This window comes from Bubalus kerabau, chromosome 2 (genome assembly GCF_029407905.1).
Source record: "Bubalus kerabau isolate K-KA32 ecotype Philippines breed swamp buffalo chromosome 2, PCC_UOA_SB_1v2, whole genome shotgun sequence".
Lineage (NCBI taxonomy): Eukaryota > Metazoa > Chordata > Mammalia > Artiodactyla > Bovidae > Bubalus > Bubalus kerabau.
Window position 1 is genome coordinate 118,921,652 of NC_073625.1, and position 20,127 is coordinate 118,941,778.

Consider the following 20,127-nt stretch of genomic DNA (forward strand, 5'->3'; position numbering starts at 1 on the left):
GGCCAGTTTCTCCAAGGTTCAAACCTTCCTTGAACCCCTCAAGACTGGCTGAGGAGCCTCTCTTTGGGGGACTTAACATTCCGCATTGTTATGCTGGCCTGTCTCTTATCACCCAGAGTTGTGACTGCCTGTTGGCTGGTCTCATCCTCCCCAGACACTAAGCTCCACGCGGGTAGAGTGATACATGTCTTTCTTGGTTATGGTTGTCTCCCAGGGCCCAGAATGGTGTGTAGCACACAGTAGGCTTTCAGTAAGTATTTCTTCAATTAGTGAATGTGCCAGGCGGTCCCTGGCACTTTGATTGAAGCCCCTTATTCTCTCAGGTTTACGATGACCACACTCAAGGGTTAAGTGACTGGTGGAGCCCCCGTCTCTGCGAAGTGGCAGCCCTGAGTTACAGACCAGGCCTGACTCCACAGCCCCTGCTCCGAATCCCTGTGCTTGTGGGGTGGAACTGCAGTTCTGTGGTCTCTGCCAGACCCCCCGGCATGTTTAGAGACCAGGAGGGGCCGCAGTTACAGTGACCAGGGCACGGGGAGTGGCTGAAATCTCAGGCCACCTTTGAGGAGTTGTTTATTTTCTGAGCCAGACAGTTCCGATAACCCCCCGGTAATGCTGCTCTTTGATTCAGCCTGGTTCAACTGCGATCTGAGCCGGCCTATCAGGAGGACAGATTATTCTGTGGAATTTCTTCTTCCTTTTCTTCTTTAAAAGAGAGAAAACAGAGAAGACAGCGCCGTGGAATGCCAAGCTGCGAGGCTTCGGGGCACAGAGTGCAGCCAGCTGCGGGGGGACGCTGGCAGGCCAGGGACAGTCTGGACGTTTGGGTGGGCTGGAGGCCAGGCGTGTGTGGCTCAGGTGTGCCCTGTACAGATGACCCTGAATGCTGCCACCTGGCACACGGGTCCCAGGCAGCGTCTGGGGGAGGAGAGGCTTTAAAGTGGAGAGCAGTCTTTCAGAATCTGGGGCACTACAGGGCTGCAGGAGGCCTGTGCAGCACGGGTTGAAGGGAGAGCCACCTCCAGGCCAGCCCTGGGGTAGTGGGGAGGAGGAGGCTGGCTCAGCCGCGATTCAGGGCCTCTTTCCTGGCACAGTGCTGGTGAGGGTGGGGCTGTGCAGCGCTGAGAGCAGGAAGTCACCCCTGGGCCCCACTGCGGGAATCATCAGAATGAGCCCAGTATAGAGTAGTCTCCCTTCATTGTCCTGGACTCTGCCAGGTCGTCCCCGTATACAGGTGGTGGCTCGTGAACACCCACAGCAGCCCCCAGGCAGGGCAGGGTGTGAGGGGCACATGGAGGTAAATGCCTGCTCCCCTTCTCTCTGACCTCACTGTCAGGCTGGGGATGAGGATGAAACTATCTGACATTTGTCCCAAGTCACTGTCCCCTGCAGAGAGGCCACAGAGGGGTGGAGCCAGGGCAAACCTGGATATTCTCTCTCCAAACACACATCCCTTCCCTGTACCATCCTGTGGGGACCCTCCTGAGCCTCCCTTGTCCTCAGCTTGAACTTTCAGATGGCGATAATGTCCTTTCCTACTTGACCTCATACACAAGGATTTAGAATGCCTGAATAATTTAATCCCATGGGGATTTGCTTTAGAGGTTTGGTCCACATGAAGACACTGTGGCCAGGCAGATGAAGCATGGACTCTGGAGGGTTTCAGTGCTCTGATAGAATTTGGGCGTGGCTCCCTCCATGGCCTCCTTTCTTACCCTGAACTCCTAGGACTGGCAGGACGCCCGTCTCAGGCATCACCAGAGGGTCTTCCCAAGGTGGACTGCCCCCAGCGTGGTGACTGGTTGTCCGTCCTTGGTGGGCCCTGCAGGACAGCGGTCTCCGTGCGATTCCCCTTTGTGTCCTCAATGTATGGATTGCTGCAGTTTGGTTTCAAAGGCTGCTGGGGTCCTGGGGTTGTGTACAGGGGCAGAGCATTTGCAGAGGACATCCTTGGGTGGTTAAACTCACTCAGTGATGGCAAGGGAAGAACAGGCAGCAAAGGCTGACCTAAGAATTTTAGGGAAAGAACTGATGTACTATGACTCTAAAGGAGAGTGTGATTCTCCTTAGTCAGAATCTGAAAAGCATAAGACAAAGCCGAGGCTGCCATCTTGTTGGTATGGGAAGGCTCTGTGGTGCCGGGACATGTGGCCTCTTAGGTCCCAGATGGGTGATCTTGTGCAAGCTGCTTCCTCTCTCTGTGTTCCCTGGTCATCTCTAGGGTTTTTTTAGCGGCAGCATTTTGGTTCCAGGGCCAGAGTCATGAACTGGCCTGGGATTCCTGCCTCTAAGCGCACCTGGGGCGGGAGCACGTGGGCTCACTTTGGTCTTCTTGCACTTACGTGGCCTGCTCCATGGTTCGAACTGGCCTGATGAAACTCACACCCCACCCCCAGTCTTGGTGTGTGGAATCCCCTCTCCTGTCTTCTGCTCTGCCAACCAGTCCTCTTCTGAGCACCAGAGTGCTCAGAAAATCCATTCTCTGAGTTCTTTCTCACTGCTGCTCTGAACTTGGTGTGAGCACCCCATAGGCTCCACTCATTCCCAGGTCCTGCTGGGAACACAGTGCTAAGTAAGGAGGGCTCTTCCTTCTGTTCCACCTCTGGGCATAGCCTCACAGGAGGGCTGTGTGACCACAAGGACATTACTCAGCCGCTCTGAGCTTTCATTTCCTTATGTGTAAGGTGGAAATAGTACTGGCCAGAGCTGCTGTCATGAGGGATTGAGAGAATGTGTGTAAAGCTGAGTGAGGGCTGTAATGAGTGGCGTCAGCTAATTCCCTCCTCCTTGTTATTCCCAGTACAGTGTGTGGTCTGCACTAGGCTTTGAACAGGTATTTACTGAATACTTAGAGGTATGGGTGATCCTCGCTTCCGAGAAGGAGTTGATGAGGGCAGAGACCTCTGGGGAAACTGGAGGAGAGATCCCAGTGTCGTCTCGATGGGGCATGGGTGGGATGCTCCCTGGTCGCCTTGCTGGCTGTGGGGCTGAAGCCACGTCTGTGCCCCGTGACCTGCAGAAGAGCTGGCTACCGGCTTGTGTGTATGTGTTGAGGACAGGGTGCCCTGTGGCTGAGGGCAGATTTGGAGGTGGTCTGGCTTCAGGGTCCCTCACCTTCTCTTCTGCTTTGATCCCCACTTCCATGGCAATTCCATGGTAGCTGGTAAAGAATCTGCCTGCAGTGCAGGAGATCCTGGTTTGATTCCTGGGTCCGGAAGATCCCCCAGAGAAGGGATAGGCTACCCACTCCAGTATTCTTGGACTTCCCTGGTGGCTCAGACAGTAAAGAATCCACCTGCAATGCGGGAGACCTGGGTTCAATCCCTGGGTTGGGAAGATCCCCTGGAGGAGGGCATGGCAACCCACTCCAGTATTCTTGCCTGGAGAATCCCCATGGACAGGGGAGCCTGGCAGGCTGCAGTACATGGGGTTGCAAAGGGCTGGACACAACTGAGCGACTAAGCACAGCACAACTGACGGCATAATGTCCTGGGGAGATGGGGGATTTTCCTGCCTTGCCTGCTCCTGCACAGCTGTTCAGACAGTGCACCCAGAGAGAGAGGAGATTGGCAGGTTTCAGCAACATCCAGGGAAACATCAGGAGGGGAGGGAAGGAGGGAGGCAAAAAGATAGGAACAGTCCATCCCTATTTCCTGGAAACTGTATTTACGAGCACCCACAAAGGACCAAAGTATAGGGACTCGGCAGAAACAAATACTGTACAGCTATTGCCCTGTGTGCTGCCCTATCCCCCGCCCTCCCCTGACAAATAGCACATTGCTGGAGCTGCCCCTAGACAAATGGTGGGGCTTTGCTGGTGCATAGAAGTGGGTTTTGAAACAACAACAAATCCCTGTTGTACTCACAGGGTGCTGCTGCATTTAAAGAGGGATTGATTTTTGGAGTTTGGTGATCACTACACTGTCTTGAAGTTCATTCCCAAAGTTTCATGGATGGTGAATCCTAGTCCTGGCTCAGAACCATAGGCTTTCAAAGAAGGAAAGGGTCCAGACCTGATGGATCCACTTAACAGGCACAGGAATGAGGCTCTGGTAGGGAAGTGACTTGCCCAAGGTTGCCTGCTGGTGGGTCAGAGCCAGTGAACGGGGTTTAGGGTCCCTGCTCACCGCACACCCGGCCCGGGTGGTGGGGAGTGGGAGAGTGGGGGTAGTGTGTGTGTGCTGCGGACAATCTGTACTGCTTCTCACTGAACATGATGTGTGTCCTTGGCTTCCATCATCTCTGATGGTATTGTTTTGCCTGCCTTATTTCATAAAATCCTCACAACCTGTTTCCATGTGGGGAGCCTGAAGCACAGAATGCTTTAGCACCTTGCTCAGGGTAGTAGTAAGCAGAGGACCAGGATATGAATTCAGACTGTCTGCCCCAGAGCCTGCATTTTTTCCTTAAAAAAATTCATTTATTTTTAATTGAAGGATAATTGCTTTACAATATTGGTTTGATTTCTGCCATACATCAACATGAGTTAGCCAGAGGTGTACATAGGTCCCCTGCCTCTTGAACCTCCTTCCCACCTCCCACCCTTTCCCACCCCTCTAGATTGTTACAGAGCCCCAGTTGGAATTCCCTGAGTCATAGAGCAAATTTCCATTGGCTATCTGTTTTACATACGGTAGTGTATATGCTTCCATACCACTCTCTCCATTCATCTCACCCTCTCCTTCCTCCGCCCCCAACCCTTGTCCATAAGTCTGTTCTATATGTCTGTGTCTCCACTGCTTCCCTGCAAACAGGTCCATCAGTGCCATCCTTCTAGATTTCATATATATGCATTCATATATATTATTTGGTTTTTTCTCTTTCTGACTTACTTCACTCTGGATAGTAGGCTCTAGGTTTGTCCACCCCAGTAGAACTGACTCAAATGCGTTCCTTTTCATGGCCGAGTAGTATTCCCTTGTATGTATGTACCACAGCTTCTTTATCCATCCATCTGTTGATGGACATCTAGGTTGCTTCCATGTTCTAGCTCTTGTAAATAGTGCTGCAATGAACATTGGGGTGCATGTGTCTTTTTCAGTTTTGGTTTCCTCAGGATATATGACTTGGAGTGGGATTGCTGGGTCATATGGTAGTTTTATTCCTAGTTTTTTAAGGAGTCTCCATAATGTCTTTGGAGAAGGCAATGGCAACCCACTCCAGTACTCTTTCCTGGAAAATCCCATGGATGGAAGAACCTGGTAGGCTGCAGTCCATGGGGTCGCTGAGGGTCGGACACAACTGAGTGACTTCACTTTCACTTTTCACTTTCATGTGTTGGAGAAGGAAATGGCAGCCCACTCCAGTGTTCTTGCCTGGAGAATCCCAGGGACGGGGGAGCCTGGTGGGCTGCCGTCTATGGGATTGCAGAGTCGGACACGACTGATGCGACTTAGCAGCAGCAGCAGCCATAATGTCTTCCATGGTGGCTATATCAATTTACATTCCCACCAGCAGTGCAAGAGGGCTCCCTTTTCTCACGCCCTCACTAGCATTTGTTGTTTGTGGATTTTCTGATGGCCATTCTGCCCAGTGTGAGGTGGTATCTCATTGTAGTTTTGGCTTGCATTTCTCTAATAATAAGCAATGTTGAGCATCTCTTCATGTGTTTATTAGCCATCTCTAAGTCTTCCTTGGAGAAGTATCTGTTTAGGTCTGTTGCCCACTTTTTCATTGGGTTGTTTGTTTTTCTGGTATTGAGTTGTATGACCTGCTTGTATATTTTGGAAATTTTTTGTTTTTTAATAATTTTATTTATTTATTTTTGGCTGTACTGGGTCTTCATTGCTGTGTGGGCTTTTCTCTAGCTGTGGAGAGCAGGGGGCTGCTTTTTAGTTGCGATGTGCGGGCCTCTGATTGCAGTGGCTTCTCTGGGGGCTTCTCTTGTTGCAGGGCCCTGGCTCTTGACCCAGGGGCTTCAGGAGTTGCAGCACTGGATTCTAGAGCAAGGACTCAGTAGTTGTGGTGCATGGGCTTAGTTGCTTGGCAGCATGTGGGATCCTCCAGGACTAGGGGCCGAACCCACATCTCCTGCATTGGCAGGCAGATCCTTACCACTTAGCCACCAGGGAAGCCCCAGAACCTGCATTCTTAACCCCATCATGAACTGGAACATTTTTCAAGTCAGTGAACAACTGATACATACCTGCCTCTCTCTCCACCCTAGACTGACTTCTGACCTCTGGGGAAGGAAGCTGGCAGATCTGGGCCCTCCCTCCTGGCATCTTCAGCACTCTGCTTCCAGGAACCATCTCCCCAGTGGTCCCTCCAAGACCCTGACAGAGTGAGAAAGCTCAGCAAATATTAGCATAAAATTTGCAAGTGGCCATGCCACCTATTCGGAGAAGGCAATGGCACCCCACTCCAGTACTCTTGCCTGGAAAATCCCATGGACGGAGGAGCCTGGTGGGCTGCAGTCCATGGGGTTGCTAAGAGTCGGGCACGACTGAATGACTTCACTTTCACTTTTCACTTTCATGCATTGGAGAAGGAAATGGCAACCCACTCCAGTGTTCTTGCCTGGAGAATCCCAGGGACGGGGAAGCCTGCTGGGCTGCCATCTATGGGGTCACACAGAGTCGGACACGACTGAAGTGACTTAGCAGCATGCCACCTATTTCATGGCCATTTACAGGATAAAATAATATCACTGCTGTTCATGCGGTTTTTATTTCTTTTAAAATTATTTAAAATACCCTTTTTTTTTTTTGAGTAAATCCTCAGCATCAGCATCACCTGGGGGCTTGTCAGAAATGCAGCTTCTGAATGAAGATCTGCATTTTAACCAGATCCCAGGTGAGCCCCCGGCACAGTGACATCTGAGAAGTATTGTTGGCCATGAGAGGTACCTGAGGGGTGGGGCCTGTGTCGCCCATTGCTGTCCTCCTCCCAGCCCCCCCCCCCCAACCCCAGTGCCTTGCTGTGTGCCTGACAGGTGGGATATCCCCATGTTTGTGTCAATATGCCGATCACTTGTTCTACCCTTGACCAAGACCCATGCCACAGTGTGCAGGAAGGCAAGCAGGAGCAGGCACAGGCAGTGGTCAGCCCAGATGAAGTGGAGGGTTCACAGGTTGCTCCTGGGCTTAAGAAATAACACATTTTCCTGGAGCTCGGTGGCCTTTGTGCCCCTGTCAGCCATGCCAGGGTGTGAAGGGTACTGGGCTAGATTGAGCTTAATTCAGACACAAGGTTAAATTCCACCCATGTCCCTCCCCATCAGCCTTACCACACACGCCTCTGTAGGTTCTGCTCGGTGTCCCGGAAAACACCCAGGATGTGTTTTCCTGGCATCCTGGGCACTTCTCTCCCATGTCCCCTAGTGCCGCAGGGCTCTCGGGAGCAGTGAGCCACTTCTGAAGGTGACTCTCTCTGGCTTAGTCTTCACCCTGATGAAAGCCCCTCCCTCATCAGACTTCTGGGAAAGGGCAGAATTGTGGAGCTGAGCTGAGGCCCCCTGAATGAGTCATGACCAGCCCAGCCTGCTGGCTGCAGGCCAGCAGTCACCTGGTTGGTTCCAGGGCTCACACCAGATTTGAGTTGCTCCCTAGCAGTGATGTACAAGCCCCACTACTTGGAGGCCAGGGGCTCTTCCAGGGTCAGCATTGGGAAGGGCATTGTCCACAGCATGGTGGGCACCACTGAGTCATTTTACCATCTGTGGGTCTTCATGGCTTACCTTTGTCATGCCCGTATCTCATCACAGGTGTGGATTCCTGAGCTAATGAGACCAACTTTTCTCCCTTGCCTTCTCTGTCCTCACACTGAGAGGGACCTGGCTCCCCACAGAGAAGACCCCTGTGGCCCCAGCTCAGAGGTCTCAGGGTGCTCTCTCCCTGAACTGCCTTTCTGAATTGTTCCACCAACTTCATCAACATCCTCCTCTTTTAAATTTCAGCCATCTGATTTTACAGTCTCTTATTCCCTTGTTCGTTCATTCTATAATCCATTCATCCACCCATTCATTTGAAACTTAACACTGTCGTGTTCCAGGTGAGGTGCTGGGGGGAGGCAGTTTAGACTGGGTGGGGAACTAGGGGAGCCAGAAGAGATTGACAACCTAGAAAACAGGTAGGGTTGGTCCCAGAGACTCCCAAGGTGCCAATGGGCAGCTTCCATGGGGGTGAGGGCAGGACAGGTGGTCAGAGGGGAAGTATCTCTGCTCCCTGGCCCTGGTGGAGCATGCCTTCTTTTCTTAATTTTTTTCAAAAAATTTTTGGCTGCACTGTTCAGCATATAGGGTCTTTGTTCCCCAACCAGGGATCAAACTTGCACCCCCTGCATTAGGAGCATAGAGTCTAAACCACTGGACTGCCAGGGAAGTCCCAATGATGTGTTAATTTCTGCTGTACAGCAAAATGATTCAGTTATAATAGAACCTTGTTGTTTATCCATTTCTACACATAATAGCTTGCATCTGCTAATCCCAAACTCCCAATCCATCTCTCCCGCTCCCCTCTTCCCCCTTGGCAACCACAAGTCTCTATGTCTGTGAGTTTGTTTCTGTTTCCATAGATAAATTCATTTGTGTCATGTTTTAGATTGTACATTATCAGTGATCTCATGGTATTTGTCTTTCTGACTTAGTATGATAATTTCTAGGTCCATTCATGTTGCAGCAAATGGTATTATTTTGTTCTTTCTTATGGCTGAGTAGTATTCCATTGTATATGTGTACCACATCTTTATCCATTCATCTGTTGATGAATGTTTAGGTCGTTTCCACGTCTTGGCTATTGTGAATAGTGCTACTGTGAACATAGGGGTGCATGTATCTTTTTGAATTATGGTTTTGTCTGGATATATGCCCAGGAATGGGATTGCTGGAGCATATAACAACTCTGTTTTTAGTATGAACCTCCTTACTGTTTTCCATAGTGGCTGCACCAATTCACATTCCCACCAAAAGTGTAGAAGGGTTCCCTTTTCCCCACACCCTCTCTAGCATTTATTATATAGGCTTTTTAGTGATGGCCATTCTGCATGGTATGAGATGATACCTCGTTGTTGTTTTGAATTTCATTTTTCTAATAATTAGCAGTGTTGAACATCTTTTCATGTACCTATTGACTACCTATGTGAAGAAAGCTGAGCACTGAAGAATTGATGCTTTTGACCTGTGGTGTTGGAGAAGACTCTTGAGAGTCCCTTGGACTGCAAGAAGATCCAACCAGTCCATCCTAAAGGAGATCAGTCCTGGGTGTTCATTGGAAGGACTGATGCTGAAGTTGAAACTCCAATACTTTGGCCACCTCATGCGAAGAGTTGACTCATTGGAAAAGACCCTGATGCTGGGAGGGATTGGGGGCAGGAGAAGGGGACGACAGAGGATGAGATGGCTGGATGGCATCACCGACCTGATGGACATGAGTTTGAGTGAACTCCGGGAGTTGGTGATGGACAGGGAGGCCTGGCATGCTGTGATTCATGGGGTTGCAAAGAGTCGGACACGACTGAGCGATTGAACTGAACTGTTAAATATCTGATTACTGATTGGATCTTCTCAGTTCAATGTGCTCTCTGGTATTCCTGCCTGTCTCATGTAGGACTTGGAGACGTGGCAAAGTGGACTTCAGGACCTCTCTCGGCTGACTGATCAGTGCTGATAAGGGGCCCCCGTCAGTCCTACCACTGACAACCTGTATGACTTTGTGGACATTTCTTACACTCTCTGACCAGCATGGTTAGAGACCTACCTGTTTCAGGCCTTGCTAGCAGGGAATCCTAACAAGGTCACCTGGTAGCAAGAAGCACCCTGGGGAGACAGGCAGTTTAAAGCTTCATGGGGCCGACAGCTCCCAGCGATCCATGTCCTCTCTCGTTCGACCCCACAAGGTGGTTTTCCTGGAGAGTAAAGGGTGAGACCCGTCCCACAGAACCCAGCTCAAGGCTGAGTGGCAGTGCCACTGCTCTGAGGTCAGTCCTGCATGCCCCAGAACTGTCCCCTGTCACCTTGCAGGACTGGGGCTGGGTGAAACACTGGGCTGCTCTTGAGCATGGGTCTTTCCTCTCAGAGGACTGGAAAAGAGGGCCCCTTCCAAGTCAAACAAGAGCTGACTGACCTGGGACACAAGCACAGGCATGAGGAAGGTATGATAGAGTTTCCTGACCCAGCCTTTGCTGATTAGGCAGCAAGCTTCTCCAAGTGGATGCCGGCCTCTTGTGTTCCTTAAAGAACACAGCTCGAGGGATGCTTAGCAGTGGGATGGGATGTGGTGGGTGAGCCATGGTGAGATGTACTGTGAGTGGGGCCATCCTTGTGAATCCCCAAACTACAGTGGAGCCTTCTTGGCCTGCGAACCTATGGCCTGAGCTCAGCCTGTCAGCACAGGCTTCTCGAACCTTCTCAGGGGGATGTTGTGCAGACTATCTGGGCCTTGTGAGTGTCCCCATCTTTGCTTCTCCCCTCTTGGAAGTTAAAGTAGAAAACTGAGCCTTAGGAGGTGAGAAGGGCCAACCCAGGAGACAGCAATCATGAAGAAACAGGGAGGCAGAGGATCTGTGATTTGGGGTGGTGGGAGGAGGAGAAAGGCGATTCATGGCAACTGGGTTCTTTTCTGCAGAAGGTGAGCTTCAGGTTCTTAGGCCAGGGTCTCTCTTGACAGATTTGTTGGAGTGACCTCAGCAATGATTATCAGGGGAAAGACCTGAGGGAGAAGATGGCTCAAAGTTACTTCAAATACTCCTTCTCATAAAGATGAGTTTTCCTCACTACAGTTAGTCCACTAGCTTTTAATAGTCCTTTTTAGGGTTATTAATTAGGATGTATTTGATATAAAAATTTAGAAAATGCATCTCCCATAAACTAGAAGAACGTGCTTGAAGGTTCCTCATTTGTGCTTTCCCAGAAAGCCTCTTTGGCTTCTGGAAGGACTTGCTATGTTCAACGGACCATCTGCCCCGGGGCTCATTTTACAGTTAGGATTATTTCTAAAGAGGAAGAAACCTTATCCCCTCCCTTGTGGGTCTCCAGGTGACCATGTGGGGGGCGGGGGGACAAGCCTCCACACAGGCCCAAAGGCAACAATTAGGCAGTGTAACACAGCTCGGTGTGGGCATGGTGGTTATCCTGAGAAACTTCTGGAAGCTTTCAGAACCCATCCCTTCATTCATACCGAGGTTTCCTGCAGCCTCAGCAAGTGCCACTGGCAGTGCCTGTGAATATATATGGTCGGCCCAGGACCTGTGAGGAAGGCAAGGGTCTGGGGGGCTCTCCAATCCCCCCACCCAGTCAGTGAAGCACCAGCAGCAGCTGCATCACCTGATGGCCTGGTCCCAGCACCTGTGGCCTTGGGGTGTGCTAGCCAAATTGAGAAATAAGATTGCAGTCAATGTGCTGCTCCTTGGAATATCAGCCCATGGTAGAGTCTGAGGCACAGGTGAAAAGGGACTTTGGAGATGACAGGATCCAAGTTGGGGCCCTGGGCCAACAATAAGGGCCTCTGTTCCCCCTTGTTAATGTGAAGGCGGTGATGCCTCTGTACTCCTGGGAGAGGAGCGAGGAAGAGAATTGTCAGAGGGCTCTGCAGCCCCGGCATACTGCAGCAGGTGAGGAACTGGGGACTCCACCCTGTCAGGCCGGTTCCTGTGGTGGGATCAGACCCTTTCTGTGAATGCTCATCTCTTCACGTCCCTGGATCACTCTCCACCCCAAGGCTGGGGCAGTTCCTCCATAAGAACCAGTTGCTGTAGAGGCCAGAGAACTCCATCATCACTCTAAGCAGCTGCTCTGCTTTTCAGGGTTCATCTTGGGGTAGTACGAATGCTTTAAACAAGGGCAATAATTTTCTACTTAGAGGGCCACTGGTTCATTTTCAGGCTGTTTCTGCTTCCCACTCCCTGGGTGGCTTGTATTTTCAATTTCCTGTCCCTCCCTTGCTTCGTACATATCACAATGCTCTGATGTCCCAGACCTGGTTCTTTCTGGCTCTTTGTTAGGAAGTGCCTCTTTGTCTTGATTAAGCAGCGGTGCTAGGTGGCATGTTCCCAAAGAGCCACTGGAGTTATGGTCTCTGCCTGGAAGAACGTTCTGTCCATCTTTCCACCTCTGGCCCCACCCTCCTGAGCCAGCAGCTTCAGTGCCAGGTTACTCTGGTATAGAGAAGAAGAATTGGGGGAGCTTCCCTGCTGAGGTTGGTAAGGGTGCCCTAGGGCTACTGCTGGTCCCTCTGCTTCCCAGCTTGCTCGAGAGTCGAAACCCTTCTGAAACTTTTTTAAACATCCAAGAACCCTTTCGTGGGTCCCTGCTCCTCACTCTCTCCCAAAATAGAGCTGGCAGCAGTGAATCCAGAGAAGCAGCAGGTTTTTTTCTCGGCAGCAACAACTTTGCGTCCTGACTTTGTTTCCCTGCCCCTGGTGCCAGGTGATATTGAAGGCCACGGAGCCTGAGCTGCCCTGACCTTTTCCCTCAGTCCTGGTACAGCAGAGCCAGGGCCATGCTGGGTGCTGAGGAAGCAGAGGCGATGGTGGCCACAGAGGTGACCCTCATGCTCACACCACCAGCCCGAGCCACGTTCCCCTGCCCTGTCCTGTGGGAGTGGAGGACAGAACTGGGGGGGAAGGACAGGGAACCGGTGAGCTTGATGGGGTATGAGGTGTCCAGGGGCAGCATGAGCACTGGCCCTGCCTCTCCACTGCCACCTTCTCCCTTCCTCCGGGTGTCTCTTCTCTGGGGGGTAAATCTTACATCTTGGCAAGATAACAACCCTCCCCTTAAAAAAGACAGAGGGAAAGAAAAGCCCTATGCCCAAGGTGACATGTAACTTATATTTGGAACCCAAATGTTTCAATGGATGACCAAACATCCTGGTTTGCCTGAGACTAGGACTCAGGGTTTCTCAGGACATGGACAGCTGGTCACCCTGCTTTTGAAAATGAAAAGGTACATGACTATTCATTCAATTTACAATGCTTTGATTTTCCTTACAATTTCTTCTTTGACCAATAGATTGTTTAAAGGTGTGCTGCTTAATTTCCAAATATTTAGAAATTTTCTCTAGTTTTTTTTATTTCAAGTGCAATTCCATTTTGGTTCGGGAACATTCTTTATATGATTTTTAACCTTTTTCAATGTATTGAGACTTGTTTTGTCATCCATCATATGGTCTATTTTGGTGAATGCTCCATTTGCAGGAGAAAAGAATATGTGTTCTGCTGTTGCTGGGTAGAGAGTTCCACAAATGTCAACTAGGTCAAGTTGCTTGATAGCTTTGTTCAGATCTTCCACATCCTTTGTCTTCTTGCTCTACAAGTTACTGAGCATGGGGTAATAACATTTCCAGCTAGAATAGCAAAACAAACCCAAACACTCCTGATTGGAAGGTTCTTGAAATTAACCATTTGGAGGAAATATGGTAAAATGAACTCACAGTTGTCAAACTGCATTCTAACCTCGCTATGATACTATTACTGCAGGCTTTAGTGGCTAGAAAGATCTAGCATCTCTGTGTGCTTTGGAAGCTTATTTTTGCCAAGGTTGTTATCACCAAGCAGGCGCCAGAGCTCTGTTCCACTCACAGTTCAACTACGGTGAAATTCAGACAATGAACTTGTGTACTCCCCTTGTAAGAACGTCCAAACGGAATGCTTTGCCCTGGCCAGGAGCAAAGTCTCGGCCCCTTTTGATATGTGAGACCTCAAGGAAGCTTTCTCTATTCCCAGACTTGGAGAATTGTGTTGAACTGGAAAATGGATCAGGGAGGCCCACCCCAGGCCAGGCCTCTGGCTTTCTTTCCACTGCAGTGTCCACTTCACCGCCCAGTTCCTCCCTCTGATTGGTCGGGGGAGCTGCTAAAAGGGAGGCCAGAGGGTGGCCTTGCCGTGATGCATTCCACCCTACAGGCTCTAGGGAAGAGGCAAAGCTGGTAAAGCAAAGCAAGGTCCACTCCTGCTCTTGCCCATGACACAGGACCTTCTGTCTCTCCTCCTTCCTCCAGGTTGCAGGTCTGGCTGCTCTGCCTGCATCTCTGTGGGTGTGGAGCCTGGGGCTCTCTGGTCCTTCCTGTCCCCACCCCATGCTGGAATTTGATATTAAAGAGGCCAGAGAACAGAGTGGGTAGTGCTCTCACCCCATCACCCACAGAGAGGTTTCTGGGTCTGACTTCCCTTCTCCAGATGGAAGCATTTGGCCCCTTGGTTCTAATATCCCATGAGCTGTATACGTAGACTGGACCCAGAGGGATGGTATGGGGAGGGAGGAGGGAGGAGGGTTCAGGATGGAGAACACATGTATACCTGTGGCGGATTCATTTTGATATTTGGCAAAACTAATACAATTATGTAAAGTTTAAAAATAAAATTAAAAAAAATAAATAAATCTGCCTAGAGAGAGACTGAGATTGAGTCACGCCACTCTCTAAAATTGCCATAATTCCACCTGGCTGTCCTGGGCTTCCCAGGTGGCTGAGGGGTAAAGAATCCACCAGCAATGTAGGAGATGTGGGTTTGATCCCTGAGTTGTGAAGATCCCCTGGAGGAGGAAATGGCTACCCACTCCAGTATTCTTGCCTGGGAAAAATCCCATGGACAGAGGAGCCTGGTGGGCTACAGTCCATGGGGTCACAGTCGGACACAAATGAGCGACTAAACCACCACCACCCGGCTGTCTGACAGCTGCTTTCACTCTGGCTTATGCGTGTGCCCTGAGCAGTTTCAGAAATGCTAGGTGTGGGGTCTTAATAAAGAGGTTTGTTCTAAAGCAAAAAATGATTTTGATTCAGCCTATGTTTAATTCTGTCTATACCTGATCACCATTCAGAATTGCTCCCCCAGTTCTCTCTCTTCTCTCATTTTCACAATCACAAACAAAAACAGGGGTGGAAGATTCGACCTAGATTGTTGCTGTCCTCAAAAGTGGACACTGGCAGAGGAGGCCTGGGTTGAGTCCCTGCTTGTGCTGCTTGCTGGTTGTATGGCTTTGGGCAGGTCCCTGACCTCTCTGTGCAGTATGAGGCTGACGTATTGTCTCTGAGAGCACCTGTCTCTAGGGTGCAGTGCCTGGCGCTCCCTAAGTCTGTACAGATGAAATGGATGGAGACAAGTCATCACAGGGTTCTGGGAAGAACACTGAGGCTGGGACTCAGGAGACGACTTGGCCTGGTTCTACCTCCTACTAGGGGCATGAGGCAGATTCTGAACCTCAGACTGTCTCAGGTCTGGTGGCTGTAAAACTGCAGTGACAGTGGACCCTCCCTCTGGGGTGTTTGTGAAGACCCAGGGAAATGAGCTCGCAGACTGTTTCTCACACGCACATCAGGCTAAATCTGTTCTCTTCCCCCTCCCTAGGCACACATTCTGGCAGTTCCGCCATGATAACCCCAAGACGCGGGTCGGGAGCCCTCCCCCCGAGGGGCTCCCAGGCTTCAACAGCGGGGTGATGCTGCTCAACTTGGAGGCCATGCGCCAGTCCCCGCTGTACGACCGCCTGCTGCAGCCGGCGCAGGTGCAGCAGCTGGCTGACAAGTACCACTTCCGGGGTCACCTCGGGGACCAAGACTTCTTCACCATGATCGGCATGGAACACCCTGAGCTCTTCCACGTGCTGGACTGTACCTGGAACCGGCAGCTTTGCACCTGGTGGAGGGATCATGGCTACAGCGACGTCTTCGACGCCTACTTCCGGTGCGAGGGCCACGTCAAGATCTACCACGGGAACTGCAACACCCCGATCCCAGAGGCCTAGGCCCCGCCCCGCCCGCCGTGCCCTCGGGCTCAGAATCTGGGCGCCTCTCGTGCAGGCCTGGGACAGCGTTTGGACTCCTAGAGAGACACTGCAGGACGTCCTTGTGATCAGGTGCTGCGGCTCTCCCACCCAGGGGTGCTGTCTGAGGCCGCCCGGGGATGCCTGGCCTGCACCCCACTGGTGCTCTGGACCTTTTGCCTCCAGGAGCCAGACGTTGTGAAGAACACACACACAGACCTCTTCGAGTGGGGTAGGAAGCAAACGTTTGAAAAGAAGGAAGAAAACAAAACGGTGCCCCTTGCCTTCAGCCCCCAAAGGCTGGAAATCCTTTTAAGAACTGGGCTTTCATAGACCAAATATAAATTTACTTTAAATTGACAGGCGAGACAGAACAAACAGTACTGCTGTAGCTCCTAGTGAGCTTGAAATGCGTGAGCCAGGGTTTTAACAACCATCCCAGAGTTTAAGCATCCAAAGGAATGCTAGCCCTCACACACGCACTTGGGAGGCCGTGTGGTTATTCTCACAATGCTCATGGCGCCTGGTGTAGGTGTAAAGGTCACCACCAACTGCGGCCACATAAGAAACCTGCTCTCATTATTTGAGCCTTCACAGCGTTCATCTCCCAACTGCATCACAGAACCTCATTATTCCTTAATCATCCAAGCCAACTCCAGGTGATCAGACTCTGCTCAGAGAGCAAATCTGCCATCAAGGAACAGTGATTGGCCAGCCCCAAGGACAGGATTGTCTGGATTGGGAAGACTCATTCCAAAGGGAGCTAGCCCAGCGGTACCTGAATGTAACCTTGTGACTTGGCAGGGATGTTCAGACTTATAAGCATACTAACCTTTCATTCAGAAGAATCATCCTCGTGACTTTATTGCACCAGGTGAGACCCCATACCTTAGAAGAAAATTAGGCTGTCATTTCTTGGTTTCTGCTTTCTGAGTTCTCCTGTAAGTGAGCTGTAAACGTGAAGCCCATAGTGGTCCATTCTGTATAATCCAGCTGAGGTCCTTGAGGAAGAAATGTTGGCTTTCATCTTATATCAGTTTCATTTACTTTTTTTTTTTTTCTACCATGAGTGAGAATAGTTAATAAATAATCTTTGAGAACACAGTGATTTATGCTGTTTGCTCTCTGATCAGTTTCCTGAAGGACCTGAATCAAGAGTGTGATCAGTGTCATTCAGAGTCTCCCTCCCCACATGACTTATCTAAGCGGACTTACAAGTAGGTCTCTAGGGCCTAAGAGGGAGAATGTCTGAAGAAGGTTTTCTGGACTCAAAACAGAGAATCATTTCATTCTAGGTATTGGCAGGCCTGTCTGCTTCTGGGAGCAAAACTGCCCCCATCAGTTCTCATCTGCTTACCCCTAAGTATCTGGCTATGTCGTCCCCTGATGAAATGGCGCACATGTCTCTACTAACTCAGTTCTGACAGAACAGGACTGTTCTGTTAGGTACTTGACTTCCTAGTTAGAGCCACCGAATATTGAATGCCTGCTGTGTGCCAAGCATTGTATTATGTGTGTGATCACACACACTAAGATTCATGAACGTAATTCAGATTCCAAAATTTATTGTAAAAAAATAACAAGAGATGTGGACAGAGTCATTGTTTATCACAACCTTTTTTATAATAGAAAAAAATTGGCAGTAACAAAATGCTGAATAGCAGAGTGGATAAGTAATGTGTGTTATAGCTGTATAATGGAATACATTAGGCATTACAATTTTCTTTTGAAAAATAATGCCTTGGAAAATGCTTATAATATGCTATTAAGAATGCAAAATATAAAATTATATGTATTAATGATCCTAATTTTATTTTTTAAATTACATATTTGGTATGTAAATATATTGAGACAGAGCCTGTTCTGTTTCATTAGTTCAATGCCTAAAAAAATCATGTTTCAAACACATTAAAAAACAATTATTTTAATGGGGAAAAGTGAATGAAACACTAGAGGATTTTAGACTCATAATAGCAAAGTATTTTTCCTGAAGTAGTTTCAGTAGTTAAGATGTTTCTATAGCTTGAGTGGACTTTATCATTGCAAGGAAAAAGCAATAAACTGATCAAAATGGGCACAAGCCAAACAAAATCTTGTTTACCTTTGCGATTACCTAAGCAGGAGCTTCCTCCTTCTCTGTCTTGAATAACCTGGACCTTACAACTCCATGGTGAACAGCAAAATAACAACAGGAAACCCAGCCAGAACAACAAAACCATCATGTGCTCCCGAGTTTTTCCACGAGCAACTCTTTGACAAATCCTGGAAGGCTTGTTCCTGACTGGGATCCTGTTATAAGCAAGGCCACCCACCCCAGTATTCTTTCCTGGGAAATCCCATGGACAGAGGAACCTGGTGGGCCACAGTCCCAAGGGATCACAAAGGAGTTGGACATGACTTAGCGACTAAATAACAAATGATCAATGCAGTGCAAAAATAACTGTGCTGTTTAATTTGCCTTGTGAGTGGAGCATAGGCCTGTAGGTATGATTGGAACTGAAGTCCAAAAAGAGAACCTTTCTGGGTAGTAGGATTAAGGTGCTTTTTAATCTTCTTCTGTATTTACTTGTATCTTTTCCATAGTGAAACAAACAGTGAAGGCTGTAAAATTCTAGCCACACACCTTCCCTCCAGTTACAGGCAGGCATCATCCTGACCGCCTTACGGTTCACCGTTGGCTCTGGTTACTGTCATCCATAAGAAAACAATCTTGGGTAAACAGGCTCTGGGTTTTCTACTTTCCCTATGGATGCCCTAGTTCTCCAAATAAAAAACCTAATAATAGCATCTCCAGACTCTGCTTTCACTTCTGATACTGTCATCTTTTGTGTGTACATAAATGACAATGGCCTTTGGGAGACTTGCAGGCTTATTAAAGAGATTTATTTTTGTATGTGTCAGAACCTAACTACAGCACCCCCCTTTCCATAACATCTCATCAGGCACAGTGTGCATGCCGGTGCAGGGGGGCTCCCGGCTTAGGGGGCAAGTGCAGCTGGGCTTCTACTCATCATCAGACGTGATCTCAGCATGGAGACCCAAGGTTGGGCTGAACATGGAGTCTGGCAGGGCAAGCAGAGATTTCCAAGCAAGTAGTACCATAGAGAGAGCCTCTTGCCTGAGTCAGGCCTGGCTGTGAGCCTGTGTTCTCCCCCAGCCCCCTGGGCCATCTTGGACAAGCAGGATCACCTCTTTCCTCATTTATAGACATAGATAAAAACAAGTTTTTAAAAGACAAGTTCTTTAGAGACAAGAACTCTCTCTAAACAAACAGTGTTGTTGGAAGCAAAGAGATATGTAAGGCTGAGAAATAAAACATAAATGCAGGGGAAATCTTAAGAGTTACTACTTAAAACATTTTTATTTTTATTTTTTAACACATTTTTAAAATAATAAATGACCCATTTGGGGTACATTAAGTGTCATCCCTAAACCTAGTGCATGATCAGATGCTTGCTTGTAGGCCATCCAATATTTTTTTAGCATACCACTCTGCAGAGGCCTAGATGTGTCCAGGAGATTGGGGGTCCCTGGGTAAACCCCTTCCCCCTTGGCTCAGTTTTTTCATCTGTGAAAACAAGGGGGTAAAGGGACGAGCCTCAGTCTCTGAGCCGCACCCTGCCCTGGCTCTGTTGGGAGTAATGTGTTTGTCTGCATTCATTGGTGTGCTCATGGCAGGAAGTTAAAATCAAATGCGGAAACCCCAGACCTCCACTTAGTCACCAACCTTGGGTTTATGACCATCCGAACTGAAACGCACTCAAAAAGTACTGTTAGCATGTGCCCACCCCCAGAATAAACTGTGGAAAATTCTGAAAGAGATGGGAATACCAGACCATCTGACCTGCCTCCTGAGAAATCTGTATGCAGGTCAGGAAGCAACAATTAGAACTGGACATGGAACAACAGACTGGTTCCAAATAGGAAAAGGAATACGTCAAGACTGTATATTGTCACCTTGCTTATTTAACTTCTATGCAGAGTACATCATGAGAAACGCTGGGCTGGATGAAGCACAGGCTGAAATCAAGATTGCTGGGAGAAATATCAATAACCTCAGATATGCAAATGGCACCACGCTTATAGCAGAAACTGAAGAACTAAAGAGCCTCTTGTTGAAAGTAAAAGAGAAGAGTGAAAAATTTGGCTTAAAGCTCAACATTCAGAAAACTAAGATCATGGCATCCAGTCCCATCACTTCATGGCAAATAGATGGGGAAACAGTGGCAGACTTTATTTTGGGGCTCCAAAATCACTGCAAATGGTGATTGCAGCCATGAAATTAAAAGACGCTTACTCCTTGGAAGGAAAGTTAAGACCAATCTAGACAGCATATTAAAAAGCAGAAACATTACTTTGTCAACTAAGGTCTGTCTAGTCAAGGCTATGGTTTTTCCAGTAGTTATGTATGGATGTGAGAGTTGGACTGT

General features: G+C 49.0%; 2 protein-coding genes across 15 annotated transcripts in view; one reads left to right on the forward strand and one right to left on the reverse strand.

The window, feature by feature from the left end:
• The window catches only part of XXYLT1 (xyloside xylosyltransferase 1), a 179,093-nt gene extending 162,291 nt beyond the window's left edge, over window positions 1-16,802 (forward strand). For all 10 annotated transcript variants that reach the window (XM_055568630.1, XM_055568640.1, XM_055568638.1 and 7 more), the window contains one exon: window positions 15,283-16,802. In XM_055568630.1, coding sequence (XP_055424605.1) covers window positions 15,283-15,679 — 397 coding nt within the window. In that variant the 3' untranslated portion in view covers window positions 15,680-16,802. The remainder of the gene's footprint in view (window positions 1-15,282) is intronic.
• LOC129643696 (uncharacterized) overlaps window positions 9,942-20,127 on the reverse strand; it is a 32,984-nt gene continuing 22,798 nt past the window's right edge. For 4 of the 5 annotated variants that reach the window (XR_008710430.1, XR_008710429.1, XR_008710428.1 and 1 more), the window contains one exon: window positions 19,055-19,265. Coding sequence is in view for 2 of the 5 variants with exons in the window: in XM_055568642.1 (XP_055424617.1) it covers window positions 19,200-19,265 (66 nt within the window). In the remaining 3 variants the exon portion in view is untranslated. Of the gene's footprint in view, window positions 10,647-19,054; window positions 19,266-20,127 lie in introns of those variants that run through there. The other variant, XM_055568643.1, reaches the window with a different exon arrangement.